Source organism: Ostrea edulis, chromosome 2 (genome assembly GCF_947568905.1).
Source record: "Ostrea edulis chromosome 2, xbOstEdul1.1, whole genome shotgun sequence".
NCBI lineage: Eukaryota > Metazoa > Mollusca > Bivalvia > Ostreida > Ostreidae > Ostrea > Ostrea edulis.
In genome coordinates this window covers 32,667,096-32,689,044 of record NC_079165.1, presented here as the reverse complement: position 1 = coordinate 32,689,044, position 21,949 = coordinate 32,667,096, and the positions used below count along the sequence as shown (strand labels likewise).

General features: G+C 34.5%; 1 protein-coding gene across 2 annotated transcripts; it reads right to left on the bottom strand.

The window, feature by feature from the left end:
• Positions 1-12,513: 12,513 nt before the first annotated feature.
• LOC125662295 (uncharacterized) lies at positions 12,514-20,289 on the bottom strand. 2 transcript variants are annotated; one of them, XM_056153775.1, is made up of 2 exons: positions 17,161-20,289; positions 12,514-14,882 (listed from the first exon to the last, which is right to left on the bottom strand). In XM_056153775.1, the coding sequence occupies exons 1-2, from the start codon at positions 17,375-17,377 to the stop codon at positions 13,921-13,923; spliced, it is 1,179 nt and encodes a 392-aa protein (XP_056009750.1). In that variant the 5' UTR covers positions 17,378-20,289; the 3' UTR covers positions 12,514-13,920. The 2 variants fall into 2 exon arrangements, with proteins under 2 accessions (XP_056009750.1, XP_048750419.1); XM_048894462.2 differs by having other exon boundaries at positions 12,514-13,803.
• Between the last annotated feature and the right edge of the window lie 1,660 nt (positions 20,290-21,949).

The following is a 21,949-nucleotide window of genomic DNA, read 5'->3' as shown; positions in this document are numbered from 1 at the left end:
AAAAATATGAACTACTGTATCAATACACATTCTGCATAAAGAAAGGTATATTTAATATTCTACAAAGTAAGCCGGCACCGGGATCGATCGTCTAATGTGTAAAGGTATCATACCGGTAATTGATTTTTTCCTCTGCGCAATTCTTCTCACTTCCTCTTCTTCTTTTCTCTTAATTTTTGTACCCCTGATTAGGAAATTTTGTGTAATTTTCGGGAATAATCAGTTGTATACAAAGGAAGTATTTGATGTTGGTAGCTGAGGCTACTTCCTGAGGTGCACTCAGGCTGTTTACACACATGTGACACATACTGGTTGCATCACTCTATTTATGTGGAGGTTCACGTCGAATCATGGCCGAAAGAAAATAATTCCTGGAACTTTGCATGTTTTATGGGACTTTCCTTATGAGGTAGGCTCTCCAATTTTTTGTGAGGTGTAAATTCAAGTATTGTGTTTGAAATTTTGTGAGTAGAAACCATGAAAGAAGGATTTAAATATTTTTTTGAATTTTTGTTGTAGAGGTGGGTGATTTGGCTTTTGACCAGCTGATTTTGCACGTGCTTGACTTTGATGTTGTTTTTGCGGTGTCGGCAGGGTAACAATAAGCATTTCCAACAGCGTTATTCGACATGCGTTATTGGCATCAATTCTAACAAGTGATAAATTACACTAACAAGTGATCAATTACAACTTTCTCTAACGATTCATTCAAAATATCTGATGATATCCTTCCTAAGAGATCAAGCGCAAGGAGGGGGGGGGTGTCACAATTTGTAATTTTTGCCATTAATGTGCAAAAATAATTTTCAAAATATGACCAAATAAGCCGGTATGGGGTTATTTGAGTGTTTTAGTTGAATACACAAAAATCCTGACCATGCCAAGAAATCCCGTCTGGTCTGAATTCGTTGGCTTCAATAGGACCATATTACATGCTGATTAATAGTAGCCGTCGCTTATCTCTTAATTGCGGTCACTGATTTATAACGGTTTTTCTATACCGGAAATTTTACTAGGAATTTCTTGGCATGCAACATGGCTGGAATTTGTTTAAAGATTGTTCAGCTGGAATGTGTCCACTGAGAAAATCACAGAGGCTGAAACTGTTGGAGAATATTTAAACAGTGCGACATTTAACTCTGGACACGACAAAAGTCCGGAGTTTCGCCAACCCTTTTATTAAGGATACAAATAAACCCTTTACAAAAAAAGATGGGATTTTATGTTCACAAGACATGCACCAACATTTACACTTGTACCTATTGTAGTTTTTAAGATATTTCACCTGAAATCAAAAAATCCCATGGGATTTTGGAGGGATTTTTAATCCCACTTGGGGGATTTTCACTCCCACCAAAAATCCTATGGGAGAAAAAATATAATTTCTTCCATAGGATTTTAACTCCCATATTTAAACTTAATATGGGATACAATGTCCCATAGGAGGAAATGTCCCATAATGAACATGAAATGGCAGTAAATATCCTATTTGAGCATGAATGGGAATAGATATCCCAAATAAAACACAGGATGGGATTTTTATTCCATGAATATAACAATAAAACAGAAAATTGTATCTTAAAAAGTGTTGTTTGTCATGATTCTTAAAATGTACTTAAAAGCCAAGGCATGACATTAATTTTTAAATATATATAGTAATTATAAACTCTTATGTGTAGGCCTATGTGTTTGTGAATAAATGTCTAAAAAACATGAGAGATAATAAAGGATATTAGAGCTCTGCATTACTAAACTTTTCCCCATGCAATTTTAATTGTATACATATAACCCTTGCACAAAAATATTCATATAAAATTGGACGGGACTATATTATTGCAACAAGCAGACAAGAACACTATGAAATACTCATTCACACACGGGCACTGTAAGTTAATGTAAATATATAGTATGTGCATGTATAAATATATACACATGCACATGATACTACATGTATCTATTTACATCAACTTCCATTGCCCGTGCATTCACATGCAGTTGCTCACATTCACTATTCACAACCCTTCATATGTCGTCAGGTGTTAAAATATGTTCACAGGAACCGTTAATTTTGTCAGTGTATTAATAATAGTGTGGGTATATACCATATACCGTACCATCCCCTAATCAGCTGCTATGGGGGGGGGGGGACCTACAAGGGCTGATACTTCACTCAAAACTTCGTTTCAAAAAAGTTCTTAAAATTATCGTCACCCACCATCCTTGTGGTTTTATAAAGGGTAGCAGTATTATTACTACATATTAAATTAAAAGTTCCTGTGATATGTTGTTGAATTACGGAATAGGCCTAGCTTACAACTTGTTTACATGTTCTAAAATTAGTGTTAAGTGCTTACGGTGAAAGATGAACTCTGCTAGGTGATGCTAAGTTGTTTAGTGAACCGAATCAGACATCTCAAATAAGATTCTCGATTATTTAACAACACAAGAATCGTTTTACAAAATGCATGCTTCGGTCCATCTTTCCCTCCCTTCTACAATCGTATTCATTCTCAAGTCAAAGTACTTTCTCCGATTGCTATCATTACCTTAAGCGTCGAAAAGACTTCAATGACAGGCGTGTCCGAATAAACGGTTAACAGACGTCTCGACTCTAGGGAAGTTCGGCTCTAAGTGTTCTAAACATCTCGAGCGATTTTATAGTGATAAACTTCTATGGTTTTCGACATTTGTGTATCAATGTTTTATGAATATTGTAGACTATTTTACTCATAAAGCAAAGCAATGTTATCGCAAATTTTTAGGTCTACTTACAAATGTATTAACCCCGAGATCCGCCACTAATTAGTTACACAAGTTGTGTGGTTACAACAGTCTTATCATTTTAATTTCATTGGATGATAAAATAGATGACGTTAATATTTTGAATACCTTGTACATACGCAAAAGAATTTAACTATACGATGTTTATTTTTCAAATTATAACTTCAGTGGCGAATGGTCGGATCCCCCGTCCCGTTCCCATCCCTCACGCATAGTACTAATTATTTCCCCAGCCACTTAATGACCAGATATACACGACTATTGAATGTAAAGCACTGTTCAGTCATTGTGTACTCCCAATTAATTAACAATCTACCCTCGTAAATCATAATCGTTACGCTTCGTTGGACATGAAACCTTAAATCAATCCATTGACACTACTTAGTCAACGATTTTGTATTGTGATACATTTCTATGATTTCGGACATTTATATATCAGGATTATCTGATTTATTTATCAGTGTTCAAAAAGCAAAGTACATGTACCGTTACAACGATTTTATACCTACTTCTTATAATAACCCCCTGGATCCGCCACTAGCTAAATTAATTCTGGTGATGCCTATAACAGCGGTACATGTACTCACCTATCATTCTAACTTATTGAAAGTTAAAATAAATGTAGATATAATATAAACATTTTGAATACTATATATATATATATATATATATATATATATATATATATATATATAAAGGCATGCCTTCATCATATGATGTTATGATGTTTATTAACTTTAGTGGTGGATAACCGAGAACGACACCCCACCCCTACTTCGCACAATTCAATTTCTAATATTGACAAGCGGCCCATTTTGACCAGATAGACATTACCCTTGAACGTAAAACACTGGTCAGTCATTGTGTATTTCTAATAAACAAACTTCATCATTGAATACAGACCGTTAATGTTGCCACTGACACTACTTAGTCGTGAGTTGATTTTGTACGTGATAAATTCCTATGATCTTTACTCGTATGTTTCATTGCTTATTTAGAGTTTTTATTTGTTTGGTTTTTCCCCCTTCTTCTTCTTCTTCAAGAGCAAAGTATTGATATTGCAGTTTAACCCACCCACCCCTGGAACCGCCAGTTATTAGGTAGACGTATGGTGTTGATCTACTAATTAGGTAAATGAAGTCAATGGATATCTGCGGTAATATTTAGCGTTATTCACTTAATATTAGCTTCCTAACTATATTGAAAGTTGAAATAAACAACGTTAACATTTCGAATACTTTAAATATCTAGGATACATAATCATACGAGGATTATTTTTTAATATTTTGAAATTAGAAAAACAACTTTAGAGGCGGAGGAGCGGAAGCCATCCCTCTTCCTGCAGGATTTATGGTCCAAAATTGACAAAAGGCTCGTTTTGACCAGATAGAAATGGCACTTTCAAACGGAAAATATTGGTCAGTCATTGTGTACTTCCAATTAAAAAAACTACTCCCATTGTAACTCTACTTAGTCCCTGGTATTCTACAATGTACAATTTGAATATATCATATCTGTATGGTATAAACAGTCACACGATGTTTAGTTCGGAAATTAAAAAAAAAATGTAGTGGGGACACTGGTCAGTCATTGTGTATTCCCAATTAACAAACTACCCTTTTAAATCCTACTCGTTACGGTTCGTCAGACATGACAACATATCCGAACTAGTCTTGTATATATGGATGTATTTGTTTATTGTAATTAAGGTCTGCTTCGCAATGAAAACCTGGTATCATTGACAATTAATTTTTATTCCACTTAGTCATCGATTTTTTATGTGATACATTTCTATGATCACGGACATTTATATATATATATATCAGGGTTGTCTTGTCAGGGTTTATTTATCATTATTCCAAAAGCAAAGTACTGTTATCACGATTTTATGCCTACTTCTTACCCCTCTGGATCCGCCACTACCTAAATAATTTTGGTGATGCCTATAACAGCGGTACTCATCTATCATTGTAACATTACAGGGCCGTAAATTAACCTTCAATTTGGAGGAGGCAGGAAATTAGGCGGGGGTCTGGGCCAGGGGGCCGCCCAGGCCCCCAGACGCTGAGCACATTTTGTGCACACTGAACACGTTTCGTGCAAAATCCTTGATTCTAGGGCCTTCTAAGATGTTACTTGACTAACTCATTCTAAAAGAAAGATTTGGAATGCTTTTTAAGGGAGGTATCATGTTCTTAGTTATTGGAAACAACATAAATTCTAATGAACTTTAAATTTTAATTTTTTTTGGCTCAAAAGTTGGAGGAGGCAGCTGCCTCCTCCGCCTCCATGTAATTTACGGCCCTGCATTATTGGAAGTTAAAATACAAGTAGATATAATGTTAACATTTTGAATACTTTACATATATACATGTTAAGGAATTCATCATATGATGTTTATTAACTTTAGTGGTGGATGACCGAGAGCGAACATCCCCCTCTCCCTCGCACAATTCAATTTCTAGAATTGACAAGTGGCCCATTTTTACCCTTGAACGTAAAGCACTGGTCAGTCATTGTGTAATTCCAATTAACGAACTTCACCATTGAGTCCTGACCGTTACGCTTCGTCAGACACTAACCCACTAATACTATCTAGATACTGATTTTGTACGTGATAAATTCCTGTGATCTTTACTAGTATGTTTCATTGTTTATTTGGAGTTTCTATTTGTTTGGGTTTCCTATTTTTTTCTTCTTCAAAAGTAAAGTATTCATATTGCAATTTAACCCCCTGGATCCGCCACTTTTTTTAAGTAAACGTATAAATATAATTGTGTTGATCTATTGAGGTAAATGAAGTCAATGGATATCTGCGGTAATATTCAGCGTTATTCACTTAGCTTCCTAACTATATTGAAAGTTGAAATAGACAACGTTAACATTTTGAATAATTGAAATATTTAGAATAGATAATCGTGCGGTGTTTATTTTTGAATATTTTGAAATTTAAAAAAAACCAAAAAACTTTAGCGGCGGAGGAGCAGAAGCCACCCCTCCTCCTGCAGGATTTATGGTCCAAAATTGACAAAAGGCTCGTTTTGACCAGATAGAAATGGCACTTGAACGGAAAATACTGATCAATCACTCTACTTAGTCCCTGATATTCAAAACAATGTACAATTTCAATACTTCATATATGTACAGGAAATAATCACACGATGTTTAGTTCGGATATAAAAAAAATATAGTGGCCCAACTGGTCAGTCATTGTGTATTCCCAATTAACAAACTATCCTTTTAAATCCTAGTCGTTACGCTTCGTCGGACACGACAACATAACACATTGACCCTAACCGAACAAGTCTTGTAATTAAGGTCTTCTGCTCCCAAATGGAAACCTGAATAAGATATCATTAAGGTCTTCCGTTTCCAACGGAAGATTTCGATGTTCTTGACACTACTTAAATAAATAAAAAATAGTGGTCCCACTAGTCAGTCATTTTGTATACCCAATTAACAAACTACCCTATTAAATTCTACACGTTACGCTTCGTCAGACACGAGATCATAAGCCATTGACCCTAACCTATCTAGTCTAGTATATATGGGTTTTTTGTTATCTATGTTATCATTATGGTCTTCCGCTTCCAAAAAAAGATTTCGTTGTTATTTTTGACACTACCTAGAGACATAATCTCGAACATTTATGTATCGATGATTTGTTGTTTGTTGTAATTTTTGGTGGAAGCTTTACTGGAGTTGAAATAGTTATGGTTGATATTGGAAATAGATTTTACAATGAAGAACTAATACTGTCTTCATTACTAGGAAAACTTTAGTAGCGGACTGATTAAAGCACCCACCCTTTCCCCAACCCCTCGACCAGCCATCACGTATAGTTCATTTTCCAAAATATATAGATGCAACACTTGATCGTAAAATAGTGATCAATCAATGCATATTCCTAATCAACAAAATACCTTTAAAAGTGCGACATTTAACTCTGGACACGATAAAAGTGCGGAGTTTTTTGTCTATGACAACCACATATTTTCCTCAATAAAAACACTGAAAATTTCACTCTGTCATTAAATGTACGTATACGACGCGATCTAATCAAGCCGGCATAGAGGCGCCCGATGCGAAAATTACCCTTATCAAATGTTACATACTTCGGATTTTTATTGAGCTTAATCCTAAATATTGCACATCTAGATAATTTTCCAAAAATATATGAAACTTTTTACTTGTATCAAAATTCTTTCTGTTTTATATCTTCTAAATTTTATCATAGAGTTAACTAACAGTCTCACTTGCGGAATTATGGGGTGTGGAGATCGCACCCCCCCCCCCACCTCCCCATCATTTCAAAGATAAGAATTTAATGTGCTTGAAATTGCTCTGCTTCAATATTTTCCCCCGTAAGGGAGGGGAACAACCCCTCCCGAACAATCCTAACCGTGATTTGGTTAGTCCTCAATTGCAAAGCCCCTGTAGTCCAATATCCAGTATCCAGTTAATGTAGGGCTTTTACATGTAATATGTATATCAGATATGTTTTATCCCGTGGGGATCCGGTGTTGTATCATAGACACCCCCCCCCCCGAAAAACGGGCCCGGAATTGCGCCCCAGCATATAATTTCCCCCTAAGTACAAAGTCAGTATAGAGTCTCCCCTTTGGCGGAAAAATCGCCCTGGTATATATAGAACACCCCCCCCCCCCTATTTCCGGATTTCATTTGTTATAATAGTTTAAGGAAATAGATATGCGCTCATTAATATTACGATATTCATAAAACAAACGAATATTTCTTGTTATTGACATGATGAAGTTGGATTTACACGCTGAAAACTTTGAAGTGCATATTGTAAATACAATATGCTTACCAAAAGACTTTAACGATGGTCAATATAAGTAGGATTTTTCGTAAAAAATCGACTATAAGATGTATAGTTAAAATATTTGAAAAGTAAAATAGATAAACTGTATAAATAAAAGTAATTAAATTTTCTCGTTTATTTAAATTAAAAAAATCATTTAAGTTCTTCCCAACTTTACTAATTCAAATGTTAGATACTAGTAAATAACGATAAAGACTTAAGATGTCTGAATGAATTTTGATATACCATTACACGATTTGAGCAATTTCCTTTTTATAAAAAATCATAAGATGATGATTGTTCACGATACACACACACAAAAATAATCAGAAGAATTACTGGGTCTAAATAAGAAAGAGAATTCTAGTAATAGAAATGGAAGCAGATACATAGCTAAAATGTAAGAATGGGGGTGTACTGTCATTTAGGGGGAATTTCTATACCGGGACGGTTTTTCCAAGGGGGGTTGGGTTGGACCCGGGTTAATTCTTCGTAAGGGGAAATTCTATTCCAGGTCCATCTTTCCGGGGGGAATGTCTATCCCGGGCCCGTTTTTCCGAAGGGAAAGTCTATGCGGGGGAAAATCTTATGCTTTACAACACCGGGTAGAATAGGTCCTCAGTACTCCTTGCCTGTCGTAAGAGACGACCCAATGGGACAGTCCTTCGGATGAGAACGCAAAAACCGAGGCCCACTGTCTCAACTTCTGTGGCACGATAAATTCCCTCCCTGCTCAAAGGCCGTAAGCACCGAGCATAGGCCTATGTTTTCAGCCCTTCACCGGCAATGGTGACGTCTTCATATGAGTGAAAAATTCTCGAGAGGAAACTTAAACAATATCCTATCAATCAAAACTGAGTCTGTTTTCATATCCATGTAACGTGTGTCTCTAGTACTTAATACATTCTAAGGAACTAAAGATCATGCACCCAATGTTGGGAATGAACTAAGTAAACTTAATTTGTACACTTTTAATGCGATATAGTTTTAGACTTTTTTTTCATTAATGTATATCAAATATGCGCATGCCAAATATACAGCTTTTAAGAATAGAGATATGCAATCAAAATACTTTAGAGAGTACTGGTGCTAGTTTTTGCAATAAAAAGAAGAGAGAAAAAAGCAGGAGCTTTCATAGGCTTTGTCCCCTGGAACCACCCAGGACTTTGTCCTGGACTTACTGAGGTCTAAAGGCGGTCTTTAGACCCACCCACCCAGCAATTTCTCCGGGCCCCAAACTGAAATATTGCACCCGCCTCTGAATACAATACATAATTCATGGTTATCTTGCTTTAAAATCAACAAATGTAAATTCATGTAATACTACACAATTGTATATTACTTGAATGTGGCCATTTGCATGGATCTTGAGAGATAATTCAATTATCCCCTAGATTATAACGCGAGAGTCTGAAGGATAGAGCCAGTCAGACAGCAGAAAGGCATGCGCATGTGCACGCGTGTAGATTCTTCTTTTCCAATATAATGTCATACTAGAGCATTACACACCCGTTTTTATTTGTCAAACTGCGTTTTGGAAATCTTAAAATCTTCAATTCAAAATACCCAGTCTAAGCTTCGATGATTCGGGCTGTATGAACTTCGTAATATCAGGGGCGGGTCCAGGAAATGCGGTTACAGGGAGGGGACGCCACTTTATGAGGCAGGGGGTCTGGGGGCCGCCTTGAGGCCCACAGTGGATCCAGAGCAAAGCGCTGGTGGAGTTCAGGGGGGCGAAGCCCCTGGAAGCTCCGGGATTTTACAGGGCTTGAAATATGTCTCCTATTCAGTCATTTGTGAAATTAATAAAATGACTCAAATTTTATGGGTTTTAGAACAAAATTAAGTTCTCCCAATAAAGTAATGCAAGAAATCAAAAGGTTTTGTCAATTATTTCTCCGGGAGTGGAAGAAATTATTGCTTCTTTTATCGTTTTGTACATTTTTCTAAACAAGATACCGCGATTTACCTTAAATTTGAAAATTTTAGGTGGGGGGGGGGTGCACTGAATATAGGTGTATGGAAATGTATAGATCTATGTACGTGCATTTTAATAACCAATTGGGACTTCGCTTCAGAGTAACACAAACTGGGACTAAAGCATGCCATTCCTAACACTAAAAGCTGGTCTGAATCCCTTCCCCCCCCCCCCCCACTCGCTTCTATACCCTACAAAATTTACCTGCAATATTACATAGTATTTACTAATGTTAATTATTATAAGTTCTTTTCATTAAAAACATGGAATTTACAAATGGATGAAAAATACAAATTTCACTACATAGACTTAGGTGTACAAGTGGTTTTCGTCAAGTTTCCGCACTCATTTTTCATCTTGAAAGCTTTTTCCCTGCAAAAACTTGGTGTGTCCTGCTGAAACTTGATATATCTACGTTGTTTTCAAGTAGTTTCCGCAACGAAAATTTGCTGAAAGCTGATCAAGTTTGCGCAAATTTCGGTTTGCAGAAACTGTTCTGTTTTAGTATGCACATTGCTATACTGATAGTCTACCGCAAAGTTTTGATAAGTTTCCGCAATATTTTAGTTCTGTATCAGTTTATACAATATGGTGTATACCAATTTTCAGCTTTGTGGAAACTTACTGAGACTTTATCATCGCTATATAATTATAATAGGATGTTTGTGTTGCAATCAATATATAGAATTTTTAAAAAGATAACTGAAAACAGTCGGACTAAATGCAAAGACAGTCTGTTACATGTATATTATAATTTGCGGAATGTGTTTTTCCCCTTTCGTTGTTAGTCTCACCTCCTCCCTTTGGGGGGATGGTGGTGGTGGTGGTGTTCATTTGTACTAATGAAGTATCACCTATAAGGTGTCAGTATATTCTGGTAGATTATTGCAATATACATCAGTGGCGGATTTAGAGGGAGCGCAGGCGGAGAAATAAATGACAAAATCTTTTAATTTTTTTAATTACTTTATTGGGAGAACTTAATATTTTCCAAAAAAAAAAAAAACCCTTATTTTATTAATTTCACCTTATTAAAATGATAGAAAATACATGTAGTACAAATGACTAAATAGGAGAAATATTTCAAGCCCCATAAAATTTGTAAAACCCAGGAGTTTCCGGGGGCTTCGCCCCCTGGGCCCCAACCAGGGCTTCGCCATGGACCCATTGCCTCATAAAGGGGCGCCCCGTAACCACAATTCCTGGATCCGCCCCTGTACATGTAGATATGAGGAGATACTGTCTGCATAAGTTGATTAGCTCATCAAACGCACCTCCTGCGATGTGAAAGTGAAAATAGCTGCAATCCTCGCCGGCGGAATTATGGTAAGGTTCAATTTCAGCAACTATTTGCGATAATGTGCTCCACGAAGATTTCCTTAAAGATTACAATTATTCTGAATGAACCCTGTGCTTCCTAATCCCCGTAATGTAGTTTCTTGTTCATCAGTGGCGGATCGAAAGAGTTGTAGTCACTCCACTTTACTTCCATAGTTTTAAACAAAACTGGTCATTTTACCAGTTTGCGATATTCACCCATCTTTGGGGCCGGGGCGGAATAGGCACAAACTTGGGTCGCAATCCGCTCATCCTTTAAACAATTCCTGGATACGCCCTTGCCCACAGGCACCTTAAATATGGATATTACTACCCCTCCCCCCACCTTTTTTCAATTTTTTTTTTGGTGGGAATAATTTCTCTGAAATGTATGAATTCGTAGTCTATTTCATCCCTCTTTCGATTTATGTAATCGTTTCACGCTTTTTTGTAAGCTTTAGAGATTGGCCTTCTACCGGTATAGAGATTGGCCTTCTACCGGTATAATAAAATTCATTTTATTATACCAGTAGAAGGCCAATCTCTAAATACATGTATCCATACTTCCGGTGCCTGTGCCCTTGCCCGTGGAGAACAATACGTAAAGTGCACTTGTAAATATATTACCATTTTGTCTGTAATGATATTTACGGGTGTATTCAATACCACCTTCTAATAAAAACACGGGGGTGGGGGGTGGTATCGTATATACTCATTATTATCATTACAGACAAAATTACCGGTTCCTGTGATTAATATTGATTTATGTTCACAAAATAAAAATTAAATCAAAATCGGAACCAGGAAAGCTTAATTGATTCCCAACTACATGGAAATGGACATAAGATTTTAATAGTGATATTGTTTAGCTACAGTTCATAATGCATAAGATATAATTGCAAAAGTCTATCTGTTAGTTGGATAATATCTTGTATACAATATAAGAATTTCATAAGTTAACATCAGGGACCTATATACTAACTAGTATATAGGTCCCTGTTAACATCAACACTGTTCCAAGTATCTGATTTAAATCATTACTTCTTTTTACTGGCTAACAATTTATATTTCTATTAATTTGTCTTGAAAATGAAAAATCCATCGTACCACTGGACCTGTTCATAAAATGAAATTGATCCAACTTCGCCCCAAAATCACAGATTAAGCAGTGGCGGATCTAGACCTCACTGTGTGTGTGTGTGTGTGTGTGTGTGTGTGTGTGTGGAGGGGGGGGGGGGCTTTTTTGGTCAAGCAAAGGAGATATGGTTTTGGTATTAAATGTTAATGAAAATTGAAACATCCATACTTCTTCATTATACTAGCCCGAATATTTAGAAGTAATTGTCAAAGTGCACAAATGATCTTACAAAGATTTGGCCTTAAAAGCAAAATATGCTTGACCTGGACCATTTAAATTGGCTTTAAAAGTGTTTCAGGTGTTTTCCCCCAAAAAGTCACTAAAATGATTTTAAAAGATTTGAGATGACCTTATAGAAATTAACAAATTTTGCACTAATCAAAATTTATAATCCATAGTTTTGAAATGTTTGAGTGGAGTATGAATGGTTGGTATGAGTGATTATATATCAATTGTACATCTTACCTTTAAAAGTATATATTATTATAGACCAGCCTTGCAAAACTTCAAAATGATAGCAGTTTGTAGTGTACATTGTACTTGTAAGCTGACCTTGTCCTGGGATGGAAATAAAGACATAACATTATGTTTACCTATATACAAGTTTATTTTTTGCACTTATTGTATTTTATAACAACACCCCCCTCCCCATTGTGGCTGTTGTTGGTCTTGGCAACTAGGCAATGAGTAAAATTTTAAAGTTTTACATTAAAATTTTACCATGTCAATTACACCTGTGTATTGACACCCAAATGGTACAGGCCAAAAACACATCATTGCCTAATGTTATATCATAAAATCAAGCAACAAATTTCGCAGATCTTCTCATTCCGGTTGACGGCAATGAGACGATTTGCAATCACCCCCAAACATCAATCATTAAAATGTCAATTTTCAATTAAACAAAAAACCATATGACTATGATTCCGGTGAGCGGCAATCAAAGTGTATCATATATATATGTGACCAAATTGTCACCAAATAATTCAATACATACAATATTGTCCAATCAAATCATTCAATGTCCAATCACAGGAACCAGACGCGCATTCTTCCACATGGCGGAAATGGTTACAATATTAACCATTGAAGCCACCGCCACCAAGGGGGGGAAGCGGCTAGTTCCTGGAGCCAAGACCTTGCCACAAAATACCCCGTCCAAATTCTAGTATAACTTTGGATACACTTGCCATCCATTCGTTATAAATTGTTCTAACCCTGCACTAATGTTGTTGAGAAAAATTTCATTGCCTATATTTGATATATGGACCCCATCTGCCTCAAAAAGATTTGTGTTTACAAGTTTGATATCCAAATACTTGATATAACATCCCCCATTCCTTACTATATAAGCCGCCACTGAACTGTTGATTCTTTTTGCAGAATTATTCATTTTTTCTATGCTATCTGATGAATACCAGTTCTTTCTAGGCAATATTTGTGACCATACAAGCTTTGTATTGGGTAAAAGTTTCCAAATTTTGTCAATTGTACCTTTCATATCTTGTATAAGCTGTTTGATTGGTGTGTACCCAATATTATTACCACCACAATGTAGAATAATGTAATCAGGAGGGTCAGCAACTTTCAGCAATGTTTTGATCTTGTTGTACATTTCATACCAGCCCATACCCCCTTTTCCTTGCCACCAAATAGACACATTTAATCTATCCATTAGTCCCAAGTTAACTCCATCTGGTCTGATTCTAGCTGCTAAAAATGCTCTTTTGACTATTGATGAGCCCACTACCCATACCTGTTGTTCTGAAAGTGTATATATAGAGACATGACAAGATTATATAATTATATGACTTGAAACCATTTTCATATATACTTAAACATATGACAGTCTTAAGGGTTACACCTACATTTATATTATGATTACATCCTAACATAAATTTTGTATGCTTTAGATTTCCATCTTCCTGCTTTACAGATTTCTTCCTCTGACATACCAAACATTGCTGCACTGGTTGCTGCCCCAATTCTAAATGAATGAGACTTGTATTTTTTACCTTCTAACCCTATTATCGACAAAACTTTATTTAAAACTGCCGTAAATTGGTATCTAGTTAATGGTTGTCCACTAAAATGACAGAACAACTTCCCCTGCACTGAAGGTCGTATTGCTAGATATTCTTGAATAATCTTAATTGGTTGTATTTGAGACCCAAATTGGCTATTCTGAATAGTAATTGTTTCTCCTTCCCCTATTTGATCCACTTTGGAATGCTTTAATTTTATTTGGATTTTATTTTCTTCTGTAAACATTGTTATGTCTTCATATTCAATTGCATGTCCCAGATCTTTTTGGTTTTTTACTGTCATTTCTCCAACTCTAAAGAAACCAAAAAATGCTAAAGTGTAGGCGGCTTGAAACAGTTTGCATTCATAGTAGTTTGTACAAACCAAGTGCAAACTTTGTAGTATTTGATTTAATATATTTGATGTAATTGGCAGTCTGGCATCATTTTTCTTGACCTTTCTTCTGAATCCTTCTAAGAGTTTCTTAACCAGAAAGCTTTGAGTTTCATCCCTATTGTTTTGAATTTTTAGTTTGTAAGAAATAGCTGAAATGTAAGTTCTAGCTGTTGCCACTGAGAGATGTTTTGCTGACATATAACCTATAAATAGAACTATTTGCTCTAACGTAGGGGGCCATATTTTGCTAAGGTTTAGGGAATCCTGGAATTCCTCAAAGCATCTTAGTCCCTGGTTGTATGTTTCCTGAGTATTTGGGGCTGTTGCTAGATGTAACAAGTTGTTTACTTCATTTCTAACATCAACTGCTGAAATTCTACTGGTATTTTTTCTGGTATCTTGTTTGCTTGTGGAGCCAATTCCTGAAATGTTTTAAACTGTTTACGTGACAGTGCATCTGCGATACTATTTTGTGTACCTGCTATATGTTTTGCCTTGAATACTATGTTGTTTTTTAACAGTATAAGGACCAACTTTCTTATCAAAAACATGATTCTTTTTTATTTTGATGTTTGTTTGTTAATAATTGACACCAGTGCATTGTTGTCAATGTACATTATGATCCTCTTGTTCTTAAAGAGCATTTCGCCCCATAATGTAAATAGCTAATACAATGGGCACCAGCTCCAAAAATGACATTTCTTTAAAAATACCTAAATCCCATTTTGTTGGCCAAGGCCAGAAAACCCATCTACCTTCCCAGTATGCCCCACATCCCAAATCTGGATTGCCTGTACTATCTGTAAACAATTTCATATTTTCGTTACTCAGCCAATCACTCTCATGCAAGAGTCTAACACCATTGAACTGTTCTAAAAAAAGTAACCAAGTTTTAACATCTTCCCTAAACTCATTTGTGATTTTGATATGATGATGAGCTTTTGTCACCCCACAAGTAGCATCATAAAACCTTCTGTTGAATGCTCTTGCATTTGGCACACCTTTGCTGAAAAAATTTAAGCTTCCAACTATGCTTTGTACTTCTTGTAACTGTAATGACTTTTTAATAAGGGCCATATTTAGCATAGATTTCAACTGTTTTACCTTTTCTAGAGGAATTTTTACAACCATATCAACCGTATTTATTTCTAAACCTAAAAATATAATGCTTGTAGATGGCCCTACTGTTTTTTCATTTGCTAACGGTACACCCACCAAACTGCACAAATTCTGAAACTCTTCCATTAAATGTGAACATTCTTGAGTACCTACTCTTCCAATAAATAAGAAATCATCCAGATAATGATAAATCGTGTCAATACCTGTCTGTTTCTGTAGTTGCCAGTGTAAAAATGTTGAAAACTTTTCAAACAGATTACATGACATTGCACAACCCATTGGTAAACATTTGTCAATGTAATATTTACCTTGAAATTTGAAACCTAGCAAATCAAAATCACCAGGATGGATTATCATTAGTCTAAATGCAGATTTTATATCCATCTTAGCCAGCAATGTTCCTGTTCCCAACCTAGCTACTGTTTCTAAAACCTGATCTAAAGATGTATAAGCTACTGTACATTCTTGGGGATCTATGTAGTGATTAACACCGTTATTTTCTGGAAAAGATAGATGTGTAATTAATCGCCACATTCCCTCTTTTTTTGGTACAATGCCTATTGGCGATATTTTTAAATTTGATATTGGTTTATTTGAATATGGTCCCCCTATCCTTCCTTTTTCTACTTCATTATCTATTTTTTCTTTTGCTTTCTCAGGGTGTTTTTTGACTGATGTAAGATTATCTGATTCACTCCCTATTCTTGGCCCTTTGTACCCTAATCTGAATCCAAATCTAAATCCTTGCAAAAGCTCTAAAGCTATATTTTTTTTAGGATAACTGTGTAACAATGATTCTAAATTGTTTATATCTATAGGGGTGGTCCCAAGCTTCCATACTTTAGAAAGTTCCCCTTTGACCTCTGAATTGAGACCCCCCTCTTCCTCTTGTGTTTTGGTACTGACCCCTTGAAAATCTGTAATTTCCCTGTCCACGAAAATTACTAAAACCTTCCCCTTGTGTGCTGATGTTTTTTGATTGACAATTGTTGATAGGATGTTGACCCCCACACTTGATACATACATGCAAATATGCACAGGGTGATCTGAAGCATGAACCTTGGTAGTTGTAATTGTAGCATTTTTTACTCTGACTCTGGTAAGTTGGAGCAGCAGACAGAGTTTTAACAGCAGGTAAAACAAACATCAACCATAATTCTGAATCAACCTCACCCCATGGTTTTGTAGGGTTCTTTGCCATTTTTAATCTGAATTGTTGGTCATACTCTTTAAATCCAAGATTTCCTGACCTAGATGCTGCTAACCTAACATCATTCATGTATTTCAAAATTTCTAATGTTTTTGCCGGATGTGCTTCTAAATAAATACTGCAAAAAATTATAAATGCATCCGTCCATTGTTCAATGTTGTTGATTTTTTTAGAATTTTTCTCGGATGTTTGTAATTCCCCATTCACCATTACAATTGTTTGTTTTTGTGGTTCATTAGAATTAATCAACAGTTTTGCCAATTCTACATACTGACCACTGACTATTTTGTTTTTAATTTCTTGTGAAACATTAAGTCCAATGACATTGTTGTAACTGTTGACCATATTTGGTATATCTATGCCCTGTGTACCTCGAATGGTTTCCCTGGAATTCTCCATGCGGAATCCCGATGGTTCATCTCTGGGTGATACATCCATTTCTCCCTCAAATCCGTTATTTGTTGATGTCTCCATTGTCGTCTGCTCTTGAAATTCAACTGGACCTTCCACATTTTTATTTGTTCGCCCCTTTCTCATAACATCACCTCCCTTCTTCTTTTTCGCCCTCGTTGATTTTTCTTTTGGCATGTTTTTTCTACAATTTAACTTATTTTCCGTAGCTTCTGAATCTTATAAAAAATTAAAATGTTGTCTCGACTGTTATCTCACCGTTCTCCCGAAATTGCCTCGTCATAAAAGGAAATGCTATTCTATTTGCCAACTTATTTCCGGTAGGATTCCGGAATAGTGTTTCCGAAAAAATCCTCAGAAATAAAATATATTTAAGTCTGGCTAAAATAAATGGATTTATAGTTAATTCTATAAATCTTATTATGATGCACTTAATTTCTATTTGTACAAATAAATTAAAAAAAATTAAGCCTAAAAAAAATAATTTAAAAAAATTATTATAATCCGAGTATTAATGTGCATTAAATTATACTTTGTTGTACAATATGAAAAAGGTACAAATTAAACAAATATTAGAAAGGGATTACATATCTTAATGGTAGTATAAGTTAACCACATTCACTAACTGCAAAATTGTAGCTCTCTGAGAAAATATTGGGACAGATCTGTACCAATTAATATTTTCTCAGAGAGCTACAGTTCTGCAGCTATGCATTCACATGATTATGAATTTCACAATATTTCATATGAATTTAAACGTAAAAATTAAAATGTATCCTTTGCCTTTGTATTGGGTGATGTATATTGCAACATAATTTTCAATGTTCATGCTGAGAATTGCTTTGCCATTATTTTCCAAATATCACCATATAAGCCTACAATATTACATATTATGTATCAAATGAATTATTTATAATATTGACTGAAATAGCATGATATGTTGATCATGATATGAAATGCTTATAAAAGTATTAGATGGCAAATTACAACCTCACAAAGTCATTCACCCAGTAATTGTAGATAAGGAACAATGAGAAACAAAGCCAGGGGCTTGCTGAGCTGTAAAGAACATCCCATGTGTATTATACACAAAGGGATTAGTTGGGGTAAAAGTCACAAGACAAAACCTGGGTACAGATATAAAAAAAAATGAACAAAATGACCATGCAAGGACAAAGTCAATATTAGAAGTTTATTAAAGCATAATAACAAAATGTCACAGGACATAATACTGATTTTTATATAAATTCAGGGGGGAAATCTGTTCCTTTTGTAAAGTTTACAAAAATCCATGTGTAAAATATATGTTATATTTTTTATGAGATTGTTTTTCAATTTTAAACTATAGATTTTGATAATTATTATTAAATGCTTATTCCTTTTATCATATCTATTGCAAAATGTGAATTAAAATAGGATTTTCTTTTACTGATATAGAATACTAATAGGCTTTGTAATCATTGGGTTTACAAATTGCTACACAAGATCTGACATTTTTCACATAGCTTCTGCGTGCATGCATGTCATTTGATTCCATATCAACATATCAATTAATAAGCAAGATTCAAAATGTGAAATTACTTTGAAAAAAAAAAAACAAAAACAAAAAAACACAACAAAAAACTTGATGACTGATAATCTATAATATGCATGATAGTTCAAATTTTCTTATGAATATATATGTATATCAAATGATATGTCAGAACAATCAATTTGCTATTATTGTACGTATATGTATATGCTTTCATAATTTTGCTGTTGTGTGATAATGAAATATTGTCAAATTAAAAAAAAATGTGAAATTACAATTTAGTGTCCTTAGGTTTGTAATCAAGAATGAAGGAGTAAATGATAACCCAGTGGTGGATCCAGAGGGGGTGCTGGTTCAGGAAATTTTGCTAAAATAAAGTAAAAATAACACATTTTGAGGGTGGACCCCCTCCCTTGATAACCAAAATTAATGGTAAATTTCCCCTCTCTCAAAAATTCCTGGATCCATCCCTGTAAGCATTAGACAATCATTAATTTGTCATTCCATTATTCATAATTTCTTCATTGGACACATGGAGGCCAACTCTCACATGTGTGTATATAGACATAATTCCAATTATTTTGAAAATAAAGAGGTCAAAGTACCAAATTGAATTCAATATAAAATATATAAAGAATATCTTATCATGGATATAAAGATTAAAACATTTCAATCATGTTAATTAATAGATTTTTAGGTCAATTGATTCTCTCATGTGACCTATTGCTAGTGGTCAGCTTCTGTTGTGAGAGTAAACAAAACATCAAGCTTGTAAATATCATGATTCCTAGGGTAGAAATTCTGACTCCAGGAGGAACCAAACTTGATATATAGTGTTTATGTGTAAAACATTTAAATTTAGATAACATCTTCCTTAATGCTATTGATGCTTTTAGGTAAAGAAGGAACAGGTAATTGTAAATTTCATGACCTCGATCAGTGATAATAATAATAAAATTTATATACATGCAGCCTTATATAAAACAGTTTATTACTCTAAGGTGCTTTACACAATCTGATTAAAATAAGATCTTTGATCCGCTCCGTTATTGTTATGTCGTTTCAATAAGATCTTTGATCCGCTCCGTTATTGTTATGGAGCGGATCAAAGATCTTATTTATAACAATAACGGAGCGGATCAAAGATCTTATTTTAATCAGATTGTGCTTTACAAGGGCAAGAAGAGGAATGCAACAATAAAATAGAATTAAATGACATTATGACAACTTATAGATGTATCTGTAAATTAAATTATCAAAATAAAACACTATGATTAAGATCAATAGCTAAAAGTTGGTTGGTTTTTTGGGGGTTTTCTTTTTTGGTATTTGATAATTAAAAACACAGTTTATATATACATGTTATAATCTAAAGGTTTTGATACTAGCTTTAAAATAGATGGAACCAAAATGGTCATAGTAATCACATGTCTTTATGATTTAAAAGAATCCTTCTTTAATTTTGTTGACACTAGAATATTATAAATGATGGATGCATTGTCAAGAAAAACAGAAAGAGATGTACAAAAATTGTGACGCTTGCAACTCCAGGGTTCTGATTCAATGTCAGATCCAAATAGTGTAAAAAGTGTATATCAAGTTTATAATTGTAAAATGTTTCATCAGTATAGACGCTTTTGGGGGAATGAATTACACCTTATATTATACTTCTACTGAATATTAGAATTTAGCATATAAATGCATGCCTAGAGCAAGAAAAGTTACTGTATTATATAGATTTCATTCATATTGAGGTTAGTAATACTTTTAACTAAATAACTCAGGTGACTGGTAAGGTCAGTGTCTTGTTGATATTTTTGATGTGTGTATGCATGTACGTGTATGTGTGCGTGTGTGTGTGAAATACAAAAAAAATCCATAAAGATTTGTTTCAGAGTTTTGAGTAGTGATCAGTTTTAGCAATCATCAACAGCTAGGGTATGAATCTGTACACTCATCTTTGTTAATTTCTAAAAAGACTTAAATTGCATTTCAAAAGTAGTCAAGTGTTATGTGAAGGAGATATGAGGAATATATGTTCCTGCTAAATGTGTGTGATCATACATTTGGGGTGTCAATGGATGGAAAATCATCTGAAGATCGAAGTTTTGAAGAAATTGAAATACTTTTTTGAATATTAATCAATCTTATTTTCATTCTAAAATCATGTACTCAAAGGAATTTTCTTTCAATTACATATGTAAGTGCATTGAATTGAATTATTTTTCTATTTCTGATTTACATTTAAAACAGTTATGTTTGTCATTTTGTTTCTCAAAGTAGAAAATATTTTCATGTAGATTTTTCTTCCAAGATTATTATTCCTTAGGTTTCAATTTAGAACATTCAAGTAAAAGAAAATAAGACTCTAAAAAAGGAGGTCTCCATGTGAATTGAGAGAAAGAAATGGAAATTATAAATTCTGTGGTGACATTAAATTTCATTTCATAATTTTGCCAGCTATAATAAGGTATGATATGAGATTCAGGGTGGTACATTTATGTGCATACATGTACCTTGTTTCTCCAATTGAAAATTGATTGCTTTAAATCAATTTCAACATTATGAATATCCTACAAAAGTAAAACATAATGATTTAAAGTTAAAAAACACCACATTGTTTCACTCCTGAAACCTTGACCTCACATGGATATATATTGGTATTTAGTGTTGGTAGGTTTTGGTTCTTTTTGGGTGGATTTTGGATAATGTAGTGAATTTCAGTTAGTTGTAGCACAGTAACATGGAGAGAGCTTGCTTGCTTCCTGATATCTAGTCAATCACTTTCTAAGACATACATATTTTTCAAACTCGCATTGCACATATTTGTTTACATTTTTGGTAGGAGTGTTTTATATGCTCACTATATATGTCATCTTCATATATAGATGTGTAATTGTTTGCAAAAAGAGGAGACATCTAAATTCCTAATAAAAATGATAATTACATTTAAATCATAATTGTGCACTTCATGTACTTTTTACATGCAAAATCTTTTCATATAATTATATGGTTTTTGTACTTTCTGTCCATATCTGTAAGTCTGTATGTCACAAAGTCTTAAATTGTGCATTAAAATGCTTCTCCTCCTGTATGGATTATCTGATAAACTTGAAACTTTGTACAATGCTTCATTGCCATTTGCAGATGTGCACATTGTTGGGAGAGGATTTATTGTTATCCTAAAAGTTATAGTGGTTCGATCCAAGAGGGATGCG

Excerpts from the sequence above, each read along its gene's own strand:
- LOC125662295 (XM_056153775.1), bottom strand. The coding sequence starts at position 17,377 with ATGCCAAAAGAAAAATCAACGAGGGCGAAAAAGAAGAAGGGAGGTGAT. Across the intron at positions 14,883-17,160 it reads TTCCAGGGAAACCATTCGAG|GAATTGGCTCCACAAGCAAA; the intron begins GTACACAGGGCA and ends AAAACATTTCAG.